Source organism: Esox lucius, chromosome 12, assembly GCF_011004845.1.
Source record: "Esox lucius isolate fEsoLuc1 chromosome 12, fEsoLuc1.pri, whole genome shotgun sequence".
Classification (NCBI taxonomy): Eukaryota; Metazoa; Chordata; class Actinopteri; order Esociformes; family Esocidae; genus Esox; species Esox lucius.
Window position 1 is genome coordinate 32,310,915 of NC_047580.1, and position 21,621 is coordinate 32,332,535.

At 44.0% G+C, this 21,621-nt stretch overlaps 2 protein-coding genes across 3 annotated transcripts; both read left to right on the forward strand.

Annotated features, from left to right (window-relative positions):
- Positions 1-716: 716 nt before the first annotated feature.
- On the forward strand, positions 717-12,690 carry tbc1d22b (TBC1 domain family, member 22B). The gene is made up of 13 exons (XM_010893202.5): positions 717-982; positions 2,891-2,947; positions 3,483-3,838; positions 4,627-4,794; positions 5,097-5,167; positions 5,386-5,514; positions 5,611-5,676; positions 5,847-5,961; positions 6,367-6,473; positions 6,683-6,758; positions 6,966-7,093; positions 8,057-8,152; positions 9,584-12,690. The coding sequence occupies exons 1-13, from the start codon at positions 927-929 to the stop codon at positions 9,710-9,712; spliced, it is 1,554 nt and encodes a 517-aa protein (XP_010891504.3). The 5' UTR covers positions 717-926; the 3' UTR covers positions 9,713-12,690.
- A 4,483-nt stretch (positions 12,691-17,173) lies between these two features.
- On the forward strand, positions 17,174-21,263 carry si:ch211-148l7.4 (uncharacterized protein LOC563603 homolog). 2 transcript variants are annotated; one of them, XM_010893201.3, is made up of 2 exons: positions 17,174-17,433; positions 18,057-21,263. In XM_010893201.3, exon 2 carries the CDS (start codon positions 18,077-18,079, stop codon positions 19,628-19,630), a length of 1,554 nt encoding a protein of 517 aa, XP_010891503.2. In that variant the 5' UTR covers positions 17,174-17,433; positions 18,057-18,076; the 3' UTR covers positions 19,631-21,263. The 2 variants fall into 2 exon arrangements, with proteins under 2 accessions (XP_010891503.2, XP_019906948.2); XM_020051389.2 differs by lacking the exon at positions 17,174-17,433 and adding an exon at positions 17,459-17,497.
- The last annotated feature ends 358 nt before the right edge of the window (positions 21,264-21,621 follow it).

The window sequence follows — 21,621 nt, forward strand, 5'->3', positions numbered from 1 at the left end:
AGTAATAGTGCTAGTGTTAGTGATAGTTGTAGTAGTGGTAGTAGCAGTAGCATTGATAGTGGTAGTGGTAATGTTAGTAGAAGTAGTAGTGGGGGTGGTAGTAGTAGTAGTAGTAGGGGTAGTAGTGCTAGTGTTAGTAATAGTTGTAGTAGTGGTAGTAGCAGTAGCATTGATAGTGGCAGTGGTAATGTTAGTAGAAGTAGTAGTGGGGGTGGTAGTAGTAGTAGTAGTAGGGGTAGTAGTGCTAGTGTTAGTAATAGTTGTAGTAGTGGTAGTAGCAGTAGCATTGATAGTGGCAGTGGTAATGTTAGTAGAAGTAGTAGTGGGGGTGGTAGTAGTAGTAGTAGTAGGGGTAGTAGTGCTAGTGTTAGTAATAGTTGTAGCAGTGGTGGTAGTAGTGGTAGTAGAAGTGTTGGTAGTAGCAGTGGTATTAACAGTAGTGGTTGTAGTAGTAATGGCATTAGCCATAACTGAACAGGGCTAGCTTTAGTCCTTACTGGCTGTACTCATGTTATTAATGTGTAATATATTTCTGTCATAATGACATATAGGCAAATGTTTCTCCCCCGACCGTTCCTTGTTTGCTACATTAAAACACAATGAGTATTTGTTAAAACAGAGGGTTGACTGACATACAGGACTACTATTTCCATTGGTAAGTGTCTATACACCTGTTAAACCCGTCCGCCAATCACACGTCCATGTTTTATGTACTCCAAGATGGCGACCTCCATCGTTCTGTATTATACGGTATCGGCAAAAATGACATTATAAACACCCGTCGAAACTTTTGGTCTGGTTCGCTGAAAAGACGAGTCGGTATAGTATATAGAATCTGAAACTCAAAAATCGCGTCCAATGCTTTGTGCATTTGCACAGCTGGGAGCGGTGTAAAGTCAGTCTGAGGGGATTTTCTATATCCGAGCATGGCCACCGACAACAGAATTAATTTCTGGAGAAAAAGCGCAAAGGTTCCCGGAAGGTAGGTGTCAGTTCGCCCTCAATGATACAAATGTCATAATTCTCGAGAATAAATGTGTATATTTCGATCATGACTCTGCATCTTTGTAGAAAATGTCGATGGTTTATCGCAGGCTAATCACAGTGTCATATCAATTTAATTTAACATATGTCTGAACCCGTCTCGTGGATAGCTAGCTAGTTTACAACGCCCGTTTAGGCAATAATCACCCGGTGGGCTATGTTGCACTTGTTTAATCATTAGATCTCATGTTAGGAAGTCGTTATCCCAATAATGTACAACCATATGTTTATAAAACGGCAGGTGGTCTATGACGGTTTGGTGTTTACATTCAGAAAACGCAGCAAAACGTAAGGAAACTTCAGTAACGTCTCCAATAAAGTTGGAACAAAATCGATTGACACCTGGCCTTTGTTGAGCCTATGTGACAAGGTTTCCATCTCATCTTCGGTCATGACATATCAGACCAGATATCAGATCAGTAACGATTATAGGGAAGTTGATTGCAACACTGTAGCTATCAGTTGACACAGTCATGTCTGGTCTGGACTGAGGATCTAGATTTTTTTTTAACTCAAAAGCTTAGATTAAGAGTTTCAAAAGTGAAAAGAAAGTGATATATAAAGCTTACTGAGTTTCATATTGTTGGTTGTTATGTGAGCAATTGGCTAAAGATCGACTGTTATTCACAATCTGTGAGTTATACTGCATATGATAAAATATGTAATATTCAATATGCAAAGCCAGTCTTGTGACAAGTTTATCCTGCATTAGTGTGTTCCCTCGAGACACCAGTGAATCCTCTCCAAGTCACTAATTGAGTCACTCGTTTGGGGGGGGATGGGAGGGAATTTTAGCAGGAGACATCAGTCACACTGAAAATGCATGGGAGGCACATTCACAGAGACTCTCAGGCTAGGATCCCTGATCCAGGCTCAGTTTTGATCCTCATCTATAAAATGACACAGACTCACAGGACCTGGTGCTAGATCAGCACTATGAGCAGCTGAACGGAGGCCTTCCTGTGTGGTTGGGTTTGTTGAGGCTTCAGGGCAGATAAGAGCATGGGTGTGGCGCCGTTGCCACGGTAATTTGAGTGGTCTCTTTGGTGGGATATAAACCGAACTTACAAGCTCCACCACCAGGATATATGAACACTCTTTGAATTGTCTTCGGTGAGACACTTATTTTCAGTCTATGGTGGGTGTGGCCCAAAATGCAAACATTGGGACCTTAACAACATTTAGACAAACACGGTTCCTAATCATGACAGAACAAGTTATGGAATGGGCTGTCCTGAAACGTGATATGACAGGGAACTGTTATTGGCATATTGAATGAATATACAGACAACAAACTAATACATTCAACACAAAGCTTGAGGCTCTGGTAGGGTGCTACAGTTGAGTTTAATGAGGCATAAATTGTATTCTTCAAGAATCCGCGGGTTCGTATCATTAGTTTTATTAGTCCTAAAATGGACGTAGCAGCTGCCACTTTGAAGACCCAGGTGACTTAGCTAATTATGTAATCTTTGAAAGTGTCCAGGCAACCTTAGGCTTTCCGGCCTTATTTCGAGCGTGTTATACACCCAGAGCCAAAGGGAGACAGACGGCCAAGTTGTTGCGGAGTTGCAGGTTAAAGCTCTTCAGCGCTGCGGAGTGCTCAGCATGCCTGTGTCCGCTGAACAGGATACTCTCTGTGGTGCGAAGGTCTCACTGGCGCTTGCAAGCTGTTCACAGAATCAGCTACACATCTACTGCCCCACTAGCAGCCATTATCCGAAACAAGAGATGTGTGAAAATAAAAAGCCCTCCCCGGCCCGTTTGCGGCCGCGGGGGGGAGGCCCACCGGTCGCCGTGTCTGGGTTGAAGTACGCGGTGAGCTGCAGCTCTCTCTCTTCTACAGCATTCAGCCGGTTTACGGAGCGCAGCACCCTCCGCTTGACCCTCGAATACAGCACACGTAAGTGGCTCGGCACGGCCGATCTGCATGCAGCCCGCAGGGAGCTGTCCTCCTCAACTTTCATGTCACTGTTTCAGCTCGGATTGTCTTTCTTGTGTATGTTCTCACTTTACACTGGGGATGGTCTTGTCGCCAAGCCCCTGGAAGAATTGTGGCAGTGAATGGAAGCATTCGTTTGATTGTTTGTGCTATGTTATTACAGTGATCTTTTTTTATGGCGTTATCGTTACTATATATATATTTTTTATTTTTTTTTGCATTTCTTTTTTTTTACCAGTTAAGCGGATTGAGAACTCATTCTCATTTGCTACTACGACCTGGCTTAGAAAAGCATGACAGTGCAAAATAATGTGGAAGTTCAGTAATTGCTTATTAATAATTATTGTGTCAGCCAATTGAATCCTCTTCCGCTGGTCCCTTTAATATGTTGTCAATGTATCACCTTGTGTCTTCCAGAAGAGTGGACTACAGTTACTCTCTGGCCCCTTCAGTAACAAGGATGAGGCAATTCAATATGGTCCTGTTCTCTCCGCAGGTTTCCTAAAGACACTCCAAAGGCAAACAGTCTCAAGACCAAAAAGGCGTCTAGTTTCCACGAGTTTGCCCGTAGCACCAACGATGCGTGGGACATTGATGACGAGGAGGACGAGGACTTTGCTCCCTGCCATCCTGCAACCCTCCCGCCCACCCCGCACTCCACGAGCCATGCTCCTCCGCCGCCTCCTCCTTCACAGCCCGCTGACAGCAACGGAGACCCGCGGTCGCCGGGGCAGCTGGACGTGGCCGCGGCAGAGCTCCGCCTGCGGCCGGAGGAGGACACGGCCGGAGGACAGGTCAACGGGAGAGTGGTGGTGAAGTCCAGCAGTGAAGCCCTGCTCAACACCAACACAGGTGATGGGATGGACACGGACGTCAGTGGCGGGGGGCGGCAACGGCCTGGCATTCACTGTTCATTTCCCATGTGACTGTAGTTAAGGTGGAGTAAGCGTCTGTAGGTGGAGGACAAATCACACCCGCTGTTTGCCTCACAGCTGTAGTTATTGTTCTTTTACAGCCTGGGACAGCCAAATACGTCGTGGTTACAGAGAAGTTCAGTACATAACCCAGCTTTTATAACACATGAGCAGTGGTGTCAGAGCAGTGATGTCGGTGTCAGAGCAGTGATGTCGGTGTCAGAGCAGTGATGTTGGTGTCAGAGCAGTGATGTCGGTGGGAGTGCAGTGATGTCGGTGGGAGTGCAGTGATGTCGGAGGGAGTGCAGTGATGTCGGTGGGAGTGCAGTGATGTCGGTGGGAGTGCAGTGATGTCGGTGGGAGTGCAGTGATGTCGGTGGGAGTGCAGTGATGTCGGTGGGAGTGCAGTGATGTCGGAGGGAGTGCAGTGATGTCGGTGGGAGTGCAGTGATGTCGGTGGGAGTGCAGTGATGTGGGTGGGAGTGCAGTGATGTGGGTGGGAGTGCAGTGATGTCGGTGGGAGTGCAGTGATGTGGGTGGGAGTGCAGTGATGTCGGATCGGTGACATCAGTGGGAGTGCAGTGATGTCCTGACATCACAGTTGTTGTGTTATAATATCACAAACAGATGCACCAGTTTTATCATTATCATTAAGCGTTGAAAGTGATCAACGTCTCTGCGGGGTGTTGAAGGATTCTCCTGACAACATGGCGTCTTCCTCCACAGCACGGTCCACACTGCAGAAGCAGCAGTCTCTGCCCGTCCGACCCATCATCCCTTTAGTCGCCAGAATCTCGGACCAAAACTCCTCAGGGGCCCCAACCATGACAGTGAGAGACAAGAGCCGATTGGACAAATTCAAATATCTTCTGTCTTGTCCGAACACGGACCTTGGTGAGACCCCTCTCCTGACCTTGTAGAACAAATTGACACTAGGAGGCCAGTGTTGTGTTTACAAAGTATGTCCTCTAATACTTATGAGAACATCTGACATCTAGTACACCTTCATTTTATATCACTGTAATGTTTACTAATGACTGCCAATATTGAGAGATATCGGGTCTTCCTTGCCCCTCCTAGCAGGAAAAATTAACATTCTGCTCCTCACTGTCACATCCATACACAGCATATCTAAAAAGGCCACAGTGTGTGTTGTCATAGGTATTAATGTTATCTCATGCACTTGTGTTTCGCAGAGGAGCTCCGGAAACACAGCTGGTCAGGCATTCCACGAGAAGTACGGCCAATCACATGGAGGCTGCTCTCTGTAGGTACCCCCGGTGACCTTTAACCCACACACACAGGGAGGAAAGGTTGAACGTAGCTACACTAACCCAGTCCACACTTTACCCTTGGTATATGTTGTGGTAACCACCCGTTGATATCAGTTTCTATGCGTCACTCCATCAGTCCTGTTCTTCAGGAGAACATCCTCTTACGAAACAGTGTTATCTTATAGTCTTATCTTCCTGCCTGTCCTGTCAGGGTTACCTCCCTGCCAACATGGAGCGCAGGGAACAGGTGCTGAAGAGAAAGAGGGATGAGTACTTTGGCTTCATCGAACAGTATTACCACTCCAGGACAGACGAGACATACAGAGACACATACAGACAGGTAATGTCTGGGTCAGCAGATGGCGAAGCCCCACCTTCCTCCAGCCCCTTCCTCCAGCAAGCTTGGGTTTGAGTGGCTGGTGCTTTGTTTCCACAGATTCACATTGATATCCCCAGGACAAACCCCCTGATTCCACTGTTTCAGCAGCCCACAGTACAAGAGGTGAGCTTCTCCAAGTTGCCTGGCTTAAATAGATGGTCACAATTCCAAGATGGTTCCAGGTGGAACCAGTTTGAGTTCCAGTTAGAAATGTTTTGGTTCCAAGTAGAACTATTCGGTGCAGTGCGGTAGAATGCTGTTTTCTGGATCTGTGTTTACTTTGCGTTCATCAGGTGTTTGAGAGGATCCTCTTCATCTGGGCAATACGCCATCCAGCCAGTGGCTACGTCCAGGGAATCAACGACCTGGTCACTCCATTCTTTGTTGTCTTCCTCTCTGAATTTGTGGGTAGGTTTTCCGGCGAACTGTGTTTTTGTAGTCTTCCTCTCTAAATGTGTGGGTAGGTTGTCCGGCGAACTGTGTTTTTTGTAGTCTTCCTCTCTAAATGTGTGGGTAGGTTGGCCTGTGACATCCAGCTGGACGAGGCTTGTCAGTATAAAATGAAATTGGCGTCTTAAAATTAAACTAATCTCATCTCCCTTAAACTAGATCTGTGATGTTTATTCATCAGGGCTGTTAATCTAGGTCAGGGCTGTTAATCTAGATCTGTGTTTTTTTCTATACATTCAGAAATCAAAGGTGTTTATCTGGATCTGGGCATTCATCTAGATCAGGCTTGAGTGTCACAGCAGGATTTTGAAACAACAACATAAGCAAACATTTACTAGTAGAAGTTTGGGTTTGTCTTCACAGAGGAGGACGTGGAGAATTTTGACGTAGCGTCCCTGCCTCTGGACACCCAGAGGAACATTGAAGCAGATAGTTTTTGGTGCATGACCAAACTGCTGGATGGAATACAGGTGTGGGTCTAGAATGTTCTTCAGTTCCTATCATTACGCATCCATACTGCCATGAATCAGATTCTGTCAACCAAAACAAAACATCAGCATGCAAGCATAAACCTTTTTCCCCCTTTTTAAATATAGCTTTTCCTTATTTTGTTACATTTATTAAATGCTTTGTGTGAAACACGATGATGTGCTGAAATTATTTCTGTGTATCTTCATAGGACAACTATACATTTGCTCAGCCAGGGATTCAGAACAAAGTGAAAGCTTTGGAAGAGTTGGTCAGCAGAATCGATGGTGAGAAGTGATCTTTTCCCCCGCTAATCAAGTCATTTCTTAAATGGATTGAATGTGAAAAGATGTGGGGATGTTTTGGACTGCCTGACTAAACTCAGCCATGTAGTTGCAGTATCGGGGCTGATCTTGCCTCAAGACACCCCTCCACTTTACATGGAAATAGTATGTTATCCTCAGTTTTTGCCTCTGCCTTTCCTCTTCTCACAGAGGACATACACAACTACTTCAAGAGAAATGAAGTGGAATACCTGCAGTTTGCCTTCCGCTGGATGAACAACCTTCTGATGAGGGAACTGCCCCTCCGCTGTACCATACGCCTCTGGGACACATACCAGGTGACATTAACACCTCCACTGTACAGTACGCCTCTGGGACACATACCAGGTGACATTTACACACCTCCACTGTACCATACGCCTCTGGGACACATACCAGGTGACATTTACACACCTCCACTGTACAGTACGCCTCTGGGACACATACCAGGTGACATTTACACACCTCCACTGTACAGTACGCCTCTGGGACACATACCAGGTGACATTAACACCTCCACTGTACAGTACGCCTCTGGGACACATACCAGGTGACATTAACACCTCCACTGTACAGTACGCCTCTGGGACACATACCAGGTGACATTAACACCTCCACTGTACAGTACGCCTCTGGGACACATACCAGGTGACATTAACACCTCCATTGTACCATACGCCTCTGGGACACATACCAGGTGACATTTACACACCTCCACTGTACAGTACGCCTCTGGGACACATACCAGGTGACATTTACACACCTCCACTGTACCGTACGTCTCTGGGACACATACCAGGTGACATTAACACATCCACTGTACCATACGCCTCTGGGACACATACCAGGTGACATTAACACCTCCACTGTACAGTACGCTTCTGGGACACATACCAGGTGACATTTACACACCTCCACTGTACCATACGCCTCTGGGACACATACCAGGTGACATTAACACCTCCACTGTACCATACGCCTCTGGGACACATACCAGGTGACATTAACACCTCCACTGTACAGTACGCCTCTGGGACACATACCAGGTGACATTTACACACCTCCACTGTACAGTACGCCTCTGGGACACATACCAGGTGACATTTACACACACCTCCACTGTACAGTATGCCTCTGGGACACATACCAGGTCAACTTTTATCTGGAATAGCCACAGTTTGGACACACACACACGCACACACACAACCTCATTTCCATTACACTTGTGTTTAGATATGAGTGATTGTGGTGTATCTCTGCAGGCGGAACAAGAAGGCTTCTCCCATTTCCACCTGTACGTCTGCGCTGCTTTCCTGATAGAATGGCGCAAAGAGATCCTCTCCATGGTGGACTTTCAGGTACCTTTGCTCATGTCCTGCTTTGAATTGCAGATGTGTGTGCAGACTTTCCTGACAAGAGGATTTGAAAAAGTTTGCCCTTTTTTGCGTGGCCTCAGGGCTGTACAGTACGTAAACCTTTTTTGCACATGGTTCTACAGAGGTTGATCATTTGGTAGCACGAGTGTACAACGTCTGTTACCAATCTATAGAAATGACCACAAGTATGGCAGTTTATCACTCAAACTGGTATGTGATTGGCAAGTCACATGACTGTTGCATACAGGGCACACACAATCGAAACCTGTACAACAAAGGTTTTCAGACAAACATTTCCTTTATTTGCCCGTAATGGTAAATTGCAGGGACATAACTGTATACAATAAAATCCATATATTACGCTTCAAATTAGCAGTGCAAATCTCAATTTAAGAGTATTTCATCATGCATACAATTTTATTTATATCAAATAAAGAAAGTGTGTAACTGACTGATAAGAGAACAAAAACAAACAAACATGGGAAGTGGATTGCGTGAGTGTGTGTATGGGCAAGGCAGACATCTAGCATGTCTGCCGGCCACCCTAACCCTAACCTCTTAGAAGAGGACAACCATTTCACGGCTACCTTGGAGACCTGGCTAGTGTGGTGGAGTGCCAGGCGAAGAAGGCATCTCTGGCGATTATGCTGAGGTGGTGTTGGGAAGTGCTGTGTTTTTTGAAAATGCTGTTACCCACTACAGAAGGACTGTCTACTCTAATCTTTTCTGGAGCTTCCCTGCACCAGCAACGAAATGAGAGGTGCTGTTTCGCATCAAAAGTTAGCCAAGGGAAATACCTTTACCACTATGTGTTGTATCTGTAAATGTTCCCCTTTCTTTTCAGCCATAATTTCATTTCGCGTTGGTTCTTCAAATTCGTCCTCGTGGACTTTGGGGGTTTTGGGGTTTTCGGTTTAGCACTTGAAAATTCCTAATCCTGATTTTCTCTTCATCAAGAAAGGGAGCTTGAGTCGCTGAGGCAAAAGGGATTGTTCGCTTGGAATTGTGGGATTTGGTGTTGAATGTATGGGCTCTAAGCAGACATTTTGAATCGCACGATAGACTACAACCAACAAGTAGAATAGTGATGCACCATCAGTTCACAAACAAGGCACACAAACGCTCACTTCACATCAACAAGTAGCGCTGTCTCACACACGCAGAACTGTAGCAAACTGGAGAATTCATTCATCGCACAGACCAATTATTTCATAGCACATGCGACATATATGTGGTGCTGTTACAGTTCTGGGCCTGAAAGACCCTACAGTGCAAAAACATCCATAGAAATACATGTTAGTGTTCCAAACACGTTGGGGATTGTGGCTGTGAACAGTGACACCCGGGGATTCCTACACATCCATCCAGATCCAAAATGTTGCTAACATCATAAAATCTGTTTCTGCTTTCCAGGGCCTCCTAATGTTACTCCAGAACCTTCCCACAATCCACTGGGGGAACGAGGAAGTGGGCCTTCTCCTGGCTGAAGCATACAGACTAAAATACATGTTCGCTGATGCTCCCAATCACTATAAGCGATAGGCCTCTATGGAGCACAGAATGTATAACCTTCGGATATACTTTTAACAAATACATGTTTGCCAATGCGCCCATTCGCTATAAGAGAGAGGTCTCTATGCAACGGGGAACAGACTGATTTACTGTCAGATATACTTTCATGAGGAATTTTGGTTTTATTCCACTGTGGTTGTGGCTCACATATGTATAACAGCTAGTTTAATTCAGTCAAAGTGGGAACCCTAAAACCCATTTGTACAATGTTTCTTCATGCAGGTGTTGAGACTTTGGAAGTTTAATTCCACTAACACTGCAGCGTATTATCTCAGAGACACTGGGTAAATAACCCAGTGGAGTCTGTTACAATTCCTGCGAGACACTCTTACAAAAATCTAGAACCTAAAAGGGTACTTTAGCTGTCCCTGTTGGAGAACACTTTGAAGAACCCTTTTTGGTTCCATGAAAAAATATATTTAGCATTTCTACAGAGTATTGTACATGGAACCCAGCAGTGTTTTACTCTGAACCATAAATGGTTCTTTCATAAAGAAGATTTGTCGTTTTCTCCTATGGGCACAACCGAAGAACCCTTCCTGAGAGTGTTGGCATTCTTTCGGGTCTGGACTTACAGCACTCCTAAAGTAGATTTGGTATTGAAACTCAATACCATACTGTAGAAATGATTAGTCATTTATGGCTTTTTGTGTTCAAATTTATACTGCCATCAGTCAGCACGGATGGTCTCAGAGGTTTTAAAATACACTGGATTGAACTCCCGATGGAAGATGAATGTCTGTGTTATCACTGATTGTTTTTTTTTTTTTATCTGACTGAGTTACGTGGCAAAGCAAGCACACATGTTCTTCTTATTTTCTTCCCACTGGTTCTCTGGGCTTAACTTGAGCACTTAAAGGCCAGTCCGAATATACAGTATGGTAAATCGATGGTACGTTTTCAAATGTGGTACTTAAGGCTCCACAGCTGCTACTGTAAGAGCCACTGCATGCCAGTAAAGGGTACCTTATTTCAGGGCTTATCTACGGTGATGCGATACTGATGCTGAATCCCAATGACTCAATGTGAATAGGATGAGCACGGGGACCTTCTGTTTTAAGTTTGCACTAGAGAATATTTATCATTTGAACTGGATCTTAATTGTGTTACCTTGTCTGATGACTTGCTAATTTGTTTTGTAATGTATTTTGTAGTGAGACTTAACACGGGGATTAGTCACACTTTCTGCTCAGATTATTTTAAACTGAGGCACATGGGACATTTGCAGAATCGGCCCAAAATGAAGTTGCCATTTGCAACTGATGAGACTCAAGGTTTATGGGGGATCTGACACTTGACTAAATGTGTATTTTGTACGCCTGCGCTGTTTTTTAACCATGCACAGGGACTTTTCGCTCTGCCTATTTCCTTTCTCGAGGAATACACAGAGCAAACAGTTCATTTGAAATCAACGGTCAACAACACAGTGTACCGACCGTTATTTAAGTACTCCAGGTAGCACGAGAAATGACGTCAGAATAACTCTGTTATTTTCTGTTACAACACTGTCTACTGTTAGTATGGTTAACTTGAAAACAGACATCTGTAAACTTTAATATTCTAGAAGTGAACGTTGTGTATACGAAGAATTGAAATGTTAAAGAGTTGTAATACAGATAGTGACTGTGTTTTGCCTTGCCTCTAAGAAAACTGGTACTATATTCACATCTTGTTCTTTTTTTGGTTTAAGTGTAAATCACTTAGCAGACGCTCTTAGCATTTTACCATAGTAAATGAATACAATTTTTCTTGCTGGGCCCACATGGGAATTAAACCTGCCATCCTGGTATTGTGAGCGCCAGAGCTCTAACAATTGAGATAAATGGGACCTTGCATATGGCTGTAGATATTCAAAGGCAACGTTAAAAAAAAAAACTCTTCCTACACAGAAACATGCTCTACTGATAAATGTGCAGTGAACAACTCGGCAGTGCTTCAATTCCGTAAAGATGCCTTTTTAATAAGCATTTTTATTGTTCACTGTCTAACAAAGAACTGGAATGTTATAATTGGCTATGTTTGTTTGTGAAGCACTTTTGTTTCAGTTCATATTTGGCTCATCTAGTAGCTAACTTGACGTGAGCTTAATATAGGAGAAGCAGGAAGAGTTACATTTAAGCAATGGAATGTGAATATTTATGTTGCTATTTCACCAGCCTTCATACCCGTGTCTCTGCTATGGTAAGAAAGAACTGACAATCATTCTCTAGATTTCATCATCTTATACTGGCATTGAGGTTCAGAGCAAATGTGTAATGCGGGTTTTGGTGATTCCATGATGACGTTGCATAATTAACTGAAGTACTTTTTTTTCACGTTTTTCTTGACAAATTCTGGGTATTTTTTTCTCCAATAATGTGTTGTTAGTCGGTGGTGCTGGAACTATAATGATATGAGTAACTTCATACTGAGGAAACTGATTGAAATGCCATTACATTTGTACCAGTGTTCTAATACAGTTTTTTACGATTCTGCATGTAGTTCCATTAACATCTTGTCTTGTATACTTATATTTTCTTTTAGTTTCAGTTGGACATGTATACTTTATTTGGTTCTCAAATCAGTGTTTTGGTAGAACAAAATGTTTTTTGTTTATTTGTACTTTTGCCTTTAAAGCCTTAAAGTTATCTGCTCTGTGATAATTTTTTTTGTGATTTCAATTTTGCGATTGTATTATTCAGTCCATGTCACATGGCTTTTCAAAACCTTCACAGCATTTTAGCTTTCAAAACCGGATATACAGGTCTGTGCAACCTGAATTGTCTACATTAAAATTTGCTATCAGTAATCCTTATTTTTCTTACATTCAATGCCAAATTATTCGGCCAATAGCTTTTTCTTTCAGTTCAACGCGTATGTAGACAGTACTGGCTTTAGCCTTAAATGGAATATTACAGTTTTCTGCTGTATATGGACTTTTTGTTTATATTAAACGATTGTTACCCTTTCTTAAGATCTTTTATGTTGTGTGCTGTGCATTAGGACAGCGTGTGGCGGTAAAGGAGGCACACAAACAGACACACAATCATCAGAATTATTACTAAGTATCGGGAGTTCACATTATTCACATTGACTTCAGTGGTCTTTTGGATCTCCGTGCGTAATCCATTATTCAACGTACACTCACCTAAAGGATCATTAGGAACACCACACTAATACTGTGTTTGACCCCCTTTCGCCTTCAGAACTGCCTTAATTCCACATGGCATTGATTCAACAAGGTGCTGAAAGCGTTCTTTAGAAATGTTGGCCCATATTGATAGGATAGCATCTTGCAGTTGATGGAGATTTGTGGGATGCACATCCAGGGCACGAAGCTCCCGTCACACCACATCCCAAAGATGCTCTATTGGGTTGAGATCTGGTGACTGTGGGGGCCATTTCATTACAGTGAACTCGTTGTCATGTTCAAGAAACCAATTTGAAATGATTCGATGCTTTGTGACATGGTGCATTATCCTGCTGGAAGTAGAGGATGGGTACATGGTGGTCATAAAGGGATGGACATGGTCAGAAACAATGCTCAGGTAGGCCGTGGCATTTAAACGATGCCCAATTGGCACTAAGGGGCTTAAAGTGTGCCAAGAAAACATCCCCCACACCATTACACCACCACCACCAGCCTGCACAGTGGTAACAAGGCATGATGGATCCATGTTCTCATTCTGTTTACGCCAAATTCTGGCTCTACCATCTGAATGTCTCAACAGAAATTGAGACTTATCAGACCAGGCAACATTCTTCCAGTCTTCTACTGTCCAATTTTGGTGAGCTCGTGCAAATTGTAGCCTCTTTTTCCTATTTGTAGTGGAGATGAGTGGTACTTGGTGGGGTCTTCTGCTGTTGTAGCCCATCCGCCTCAAGGTTGTGCGTGTTGTGGCTTCACAAAATACCTCGGTTGTAACGAGTGGTTATTTCAGTCAAAGTTTCTCTTCTATCAGCTTGAATCAGTCGGCCCATTCTCCTCTGACCTCTAGCATCAACAAGGCATTTTCGCCCACAGGACTGCTGCATACTGGATGTTTTTCCCTTTTCACACATTCTTTGTAAACCCTAGAAATGGTTGTGCGTGAAAATCCCAGTAACTGAGCAGATTGTGAAATACTCAGACCGGCCCATCTGGCACCAACAACCATGGTGCCAGATGCTCAAAATTGCTTAAATCACCTTTCTTTCCCATTCTGACATTCAGTTTGGAGTTCAGGAGATAGTCTTGACCAGGACCACACCCCTAAATGCATTGAAGCAACTGCCATGTGATTGGTTGATTAGATAATTGCATTAATGAGAAATTGAACAGGTGTTCCTAATAATCCTTTAGGTGAGTGTATAGTCATTGGGCTACACTTTGATGCACTTGGAAACAACATTCTCAATTTCCTCTTCTAAAACAGTTGTTTTACAGACTCTCTTCAGACTAACTACCTACTGTCTTCTACTTTTCTCTAATCGTGTAAATAATTTGTGTTCCTCTGACCTGCTCACCTTTTAGTGGGTGTGGCTTATACACTATACAGAACCGGGTACAGGCGAAGAATTGCTTGGGGCCACCAACGGCGATGCAAATTGGCCAGAATGGAGGCATACCTCAGACCTGCACATCTGGGAACTTCCGCAACACGTTCCCGACCCTTTTTTGAGGGACAACAAACGACACTCGTCATAGACATTCATGTAAAATAGCAGTACAAAACAACACTAATAGAAAACCACTAGAATTAAATTAGTTTATGAATGAACAAAAATATATTATGTCAGGTCAATAAGTTCACTCTGCCGGCCATAGAATGCGCAAGACCCAGAAAATATAAATTTGGTAAATTTTTATCATGTCCATTCAGTCTCCCAGCATCAAACTGTTGCAACATCACTCTATGGCCAGAGGTGTCCTACCTGGACATATATTCCTATCTTATTGAGGTTCCAAGTAAGCAAATTACCAGTGAAATTGTTTAATTTTCATTCCTGCTCTACAAATACAAGTTAGCAACAGGTTCTCAGACAACCGTCAGTCTGCAGCTACACTGAGTAGGTGATACTGACAGCAATACAGCATGACAAAAAAAAGTAATATAGGTGCAAAACGGAATAGCAAGAGGGACAACTACACAGCAACTCTTCGGCAAAACAAGCGTTATTCGTTTAAGACGGCCGGTTTGTCTTGTTTACGCTGTTTTAAGCAGGATGCGGTTTTGTTTTCCACATCAACGGGGCGTGGAGATGAGAGCCTACTCACGATGACGTATTATCGGTCTAACGTATAGTCGGGATAGCAGGGATTTCCTGACCTCACGTGAATTAGGCAACACTAGCGATCATTCAGGTGGCATGAGGGGTGGTCGGACCAATAGGCATTATTTCGCGTGTGACTGGACAGCGCGGAAGGGCTTGGCGTGGATGCCAAAGAAACCTTTCCTCTGTGTTTAACCCTCCCGAGTCTATTTGGGGTTGGTAAGGTGAGACAATTGGATATAAAAAGACAAACAGAAGACCTGAAATCCCTATCCCTAACTCCCTTTCCATAACATTACAGCCACAAGAATAAGCCGAGCGCGCCCGTTAGCACTCCCAAGAATAATCCAGGAACACGTCGACACTCGCCGTACGATGGGGAAATTCGTCTCCAAATCTGCACTCGCAGGCCTCGACCTAGCTCCCCAATTTAAGTGAGAACCGAATTAGCGTTTCCCAATGTCAGTATTTTTACTCACACACACACACAGAGGAAAGGGCGTGCAACTTTAAAGGTTATCATTTACAAGTACTCAAATGAAAACATGAAAACAAATGAAATCATCATAATAAAAAAATACTATAAGAAAACATAAAGATTAAAAAAGGGATAAAAACATAGGAAGCTATAAGGCTAAACAGTGTGGTTCAGTTTAAGTGCTCAGTCATAGGCACGTGAAAAGAGAAGTGTTTTTAACCTGGATTTAAAAATGTATACTGTAGCGACCCTGTGTTCATTTAAAGTTCTATGTTGGTCAGTTATGCTTCATTAGGGGGCGGGGCCTGACAGTTAGGTGGGGCTGTTTTACCTGGTGGGACGTCCCGCAGTGAGGAGGGCATCTCTGGGGGGCTTGGGGACAGCAGGGGCGGGTCCAGGGGTCCCAGGCCATAGCTTATATAAGGTGGGGTTTTGGCAAGCATCTCTCTCTCTTGTGGCTCCACTCCTGTGTGTGATAGAGAACCGTGACATGTGTACTTGTCTTAGCTAGCTACAGATCTAGGAGAGTTTGTCAAGAGCCTGTGTGTGTTAACAGGTATTGTTGGCGTAGACAGTGGCCACACAGCTGTCTTGTTAGGGTTAATAAATTATACCTGGCATTCTTTACCTCTGACTCCGACTCCTGATTTAGCATCCCGGCCATGGGTGTTACAATATGTTTAGGGCACATCTAAGATCTTCTGGTAGTTTATTCCAGTTGTGCTTAACGCAGCTACTCCATGTTTAGTTTGGACTCTGGGCTCTACTAGCTGACCTGTGTTCATGGATCTAAGAGCCCTGCTTGGTTTATATTCTTCAAACATATCAGAAATGTATTCGGGTCCTAAACCATTCAGAGATTTATAAACTAAAAGCACCACTTTGAAATCTATTCTGTAACTGACTGGAAGTCAATGCACAGATTAAAGAACCGGAGTGATGTGCTCTGTTGTCTTGGTCCTATTAACATTCTTGCAGCAGCATTCTGAATGAGCTGCAGCTGTTTTACAGTCTTTTTTGGGAGTCCAGTTAAGAGGCCATTACAGTAGTCAACCCTATAGAGATAAAAGCATGGATGAGCTTCTCTTGGTCTTTTTGGGAAACTAAGTCTTTGATTCTGGCTATATTTTTTAGATGATAGAATGCTGTTTTGGTGACCGCTTTGATATGACTGTTAAATGTGAGGTCTGAGTCTATCAGAATACCAAGATTACGCACTTGATCCCTGGTTTTAAGGGCCAGAGAATCCAGCTCTTTACTAATACTTCTTTTATTTTTGTTGCCACACAATAATAATCACAATTTTGGTTCATCCAGGTATTTATGTGCTCTATACAGTGACACAGAGAGTCTATTGAGCTGCTGTCATACGGTTCGAGAGCCATATATTTGAGTATCATTGGCATAGCTGTGGTAGATAATGTGGTTGTTTTGTAGAATTAGGCCCAGAGGTAGCATATAGAGATTGAGCAGATGCGGTCCGAGAACTGATCCCCGTGGAACTCCCCATGACATAGCCACCCTATCAGATTCATGATTACCAATCGTGACAAAGTCTAATCAATGTAGACACAATGACCATTGAGAAAAACAATTGAAATCTCACAATATTTTAAAACAATAGTTGTGGTCTGTGTTTTATATATACGTTTGTTATGTAATAGTCTATATACTTTCAAACTTTAATTCAGTGACATTTCAGATATGAACAAATATTTGACGGAGTTGCTGACAGAAAGAGAAAGCATCGTTGCTGTGCTGGGCTGCAACTACATCCAACATTTTCCTACTCCAGGGACTCCGTTTGTAGTGGTGATCACCTCCTTCCGAAACGGAAGATCCAGAATGCTTGGTTTTGTAGTCATATTAAAGCTTGAAGTACACACACGCACACAACTTGGCTTCACTTTGGAACACATGGCTACACTGCTACTGGGAAATGAAAACAAAGTTTGGGTAACCAAGTTGTGATCTTGAAAAGGTACTTCTATTAGCCTGTTAGAAACGGATGGGTCGCCAGTATTCAAATGTGTATGATACAATGGGTAGGCTTATTTTGTTTATGGAGTTGAGGCAATTTAAACATGATGTCTTGTTTAGCTACTTGAGCTAGTTATATTAGCATAACTAGCTAGTGGCGTTAGCTGTTTGGCTAACTGCAGTAGTTTCCTGCATAATATTTCGTGTTGTTTTCTTAATTACCACGTCATATACGCCTAGCCCGCTTTGATGTACAGGCGGTAATGCGTTTTTTTTTGTCAATAAATAGTGAAAGGGAATCCATCCAAGTACTACACAGTTAGCCAAATTTCATGTGACATTTGCAGTGTCTGCTGCAGTTCGATTACCCGATTGTAGTAAACTGAACTCAAGTTTTGTCAGCTTTGATTCGATGTGTTTTGTTCCGCGACCCCGCAGTATAGGGACGTTATTACTGCTAGCTATGCATTATTTTAAAGGGATGGCATATATACAGTCAGCCTGTGCGGGCAGTCCGTCGCCCAAACACAGCACAATTAACGTCTATTGCTTTTCCCACCTCAGAAGTATATGAATTTCATATAGTTCCTTTATCCATTAACCATGCTTGTTTCCACACCTCAGGCTAGGTGCCTGGGTTGAAGATGGACACTGTGCCGTGCAGTTGGAATGCAATGAGGGTCCAGGAATCTTTTGCCCGGAGTAAGACCGCATCGGACACACTGACAAAGCTGGCCAAACTTGTCGCTCAAAAGCAAGAGCGTCACGGCCAAAACCACGCGGTGCCGGAGATCCTGCCGTGTGGATGCACCGAGTGCGGCCGGGACTTCTCCGACAGGGCTGAGTTACTGCACCACCAGCAGGGACAGCATGCCTTACGAAAGCCTCACCGGTGCCTTTCCTGTGGCAAGGAGTTCTCCCTGCTGTCCTCGTTGCAGCTGCACAAGTGCGTTCGCGAGGCGGCCCCCTGCCAGCTGTGCTGGGGGAATCCTCAGCTAGGTGCCCCGTGTGCCGCCTGCAAAGCCCCGGACTCTCAGGGTGTCCCGGAAAAAACCCTTTATCACCAGAACCACCACCACGCTAGCCTGTCCTACGCCTGTGCCCCCTGCGGAAAAGGCTTCAGCCAAAAGCAAGCGCTGCTTCGCCATCAGCAGGCCGACTGCAGTAAATCTGCGTCAGGGACCGCCAAGGCTGCCGGCCATGCCGCCGAGTCCCCGTCGCCCAACTCCCTCCTCTCGGACTCTTCTCCTCCTGACTCTCCCCCTTCAGACTCTCCCCCCTCACGCTCTCCGACCCGCAATGCCCCCCGTGCCCGGCGTCTTGACAGGACAATACAGTGCCCGCTTTGCTTCAAGAGCTTTCGCTCAGGAGCAGGCCTTGCCTGCCACCAGCGGTCCTCTCATCGTAAGGAGTGGAGTGTCTCCAGGTATCTCCCGCCAAAGGGTGTCAATAGACGAGGGCCGTCCCAGGCGAAAGGAAGAGGGAAAAAGGCAAACGGCAAAACCAAGCAGAAGAGCCAGCTTCTGTCCTGCCGAACCTGTGATATGGTCTTCCTGAGCACCGCCAAGCTGTACCTGCACAGACAAGAGTTGCACAGCCGAGAGAGGGACACGAAACGAGATCCAAGGCAGTTGATCAGTAAGCGGAGGAAGGGAGAGACGTACCCGTGTCCAGTTTGCGGTAAGGTTTTCCTGCACCACTTGTCCCTCAAAGCCCACACCAAAAACCACAGTCAAGAATCCCCTAGCCAAGTTCACCAGGTTGGCAAAGCAGCCAAGGAGCCCAAGACGGTGGAGAAGACGGCAAAAAGGCCTAAAAGCAGCCTAGCGCGGGGGATGGGTGTGCCACTGGCCAGGGCTGGCAGAGGGAGATCGAAGAAAGCTCCCACCAAAGAGGAGGAGGGCGAGTATCCGTGCCCGTCCTGTGCGGAGGTGTTTTCTCTGCAGTCCGCCCTGAAGGTGCACGAGGAGCTGCATCAGCCGCTGGGGCCTGTGAGACACTGTAGCGTGTGCAGTCAATGCATGGGCATCTCCAAGAAGCCCGGGGCCAAGGTGAGAAAGGCCTACCACTGTGTGCCCTGCCTCAAGGCGTTCATAACACTGGATACCTTCCTGCAGCACTGCCAAGACCACCTGGTTCTCAGCGCCGATGGGGAGGGGGGTCGCTCAGAACGCGGTGACGCCGAAAGCCAAAACTGAGGTCGCCGCGTGCTTCTCTACAACCGCTCGTACTCTGACAGACAGTACTGAGTTCCAAAGAACCCAAAAGAATACTATGAGTTTGTGTACATTTAAACTGTGATACCACTCACCCGAAAAGCTGTTTGAATGTAATTGAATCAACACGTTATTCAAGTTGCATACGTTTGTTTTGCTGTCTGTTATAAGTTGTTACTAACCAAAAGGGGTTGATTGCGGAAGCAGTGCATCCAACTTTATATTTTTCACTTTGTTTCTTGACTTAGACATTTATGTGATTATATTTCATCACCAATTCTTAACACATCATAATGCCAATATGGTTGTAATTTCATTAATATATGTGAAAACTAACTTAGTTTTGCTGCAGCATTAAACCAATTATTCCTTTTTAGTTTTGTAAACACACCAACTCAATTTCAACTACAACAAATATTGGCTGCAATATTTCACTGCACTGTTCCAAATAACCTTTCGGAGGGTGTGCAAAATATCAGAAACGCGTAATAACATATGAAAACCTCATATGGAGTAGGGCCACCCTTTGCCTTTGGGGGTGCTCCAATCCTTTCTGGAATGCTGTCATTCAAGACCCCAACTGTGTGAAGTGGGATATTGCACCATTCTTCAAAAAGAAAAGCCTTTCAACTCTAATAGATGGAGGTGGAAGTCGACTTCACAATTTGTGAAGCTCACAACGTATAGTTTTTATTGAGTATGAGTCACAGAGGTGCTGATTCAGTTCTGTTGTCATTTTTTAGGCTGGGCTTTTGGGGCATTAAGCAACTATCCTAAGTGTCTGTCAATCCCTGTCAGTCAGCTTTGACTTGCGACCACTGTTTCTCTTTGCCAATGCAATTTCTCCAGGTTCAGCATATGCTGTCAGGATTTTTGAGATTGTTCCCCTTTACAAATCGCTTAGTTTTGCAGTTTTTGTGATCTATGCACATGCAGGTCCGGCATAGATTATTTGGCCTCTTGGGAACTCTGCTAATTGTTAGACCAGTTTTATAGCTGATCTCTGCAGCTGCAGTTGTACTTGGGATTTAGTTACTTCAAAGTAACATTTCTATGTGGTGTTTCTGTTATTTTGGATACCCCCCTCGTAGTTTCAAAACACTTTAAATAATTTGTTTACATAACGTAAAAGGTTAAATGTATAGGGATATTGTATTCTATAATCACAGGTTGATTCACTGGTTTTGATTTTATGAGTCATTATATGTGAAGACCATATTTTCATTTAACATGATATTTCTTTTATTTTTTTACTCTTGATGACAATGTACTTTTAAGTGTGACACTGTTTTAGATTTCATTTCATGATTACCTCTCCACATCTATCTGTTTTTGTCTGAGATATTCCTGAAGCCAGTTAAGCCTGTCTTGATAATGTGACTTAATCATCTTCTTTGGAAGAAGATTTGTCTTGGATATTATGATACAAAACAAGCAAAGATGGCACATTTCCTACTGTTGTTTATTAGTGACTGGTTTTCTGCACCTAAAATAATGTCATTTCCTTTAAATATATATTTTTGGGGGGTTTGTACTTTGAAAAGTGCCTTTGGTATCCTTAGGGTCAATAACAGCAGCCTATCTTTTAGAACATAATTAAAAGAGTTCTCCAATATGAATGTTTTGTGTTTAATCATGTTACCAGATACAGCACTGTTACGTTCAGAAGACTAGAGATCTTCACAGGTCTGTGGTTCCCAATGTACCCTGTTACTGACACGGGCCAGTTGGTTGGAATTGGAAATTCCAACTTGTCTCTCAGGTACAGATTGGGGTCTATGGGGTCTATGCAATTACTGCAAATATGCCCTAGCAGGCTAGACAATATCTCATCATATGGTCTATTATACACTAATAAGGTTGCTGTATTCACTTATAGAAAGCCTAGCCAGCATAAAGATCTGTTCATTGACACATCTATTATATTAACCAGGAGAGCAAATTGACAGATGAAACATTAGTTTACAGGGCCA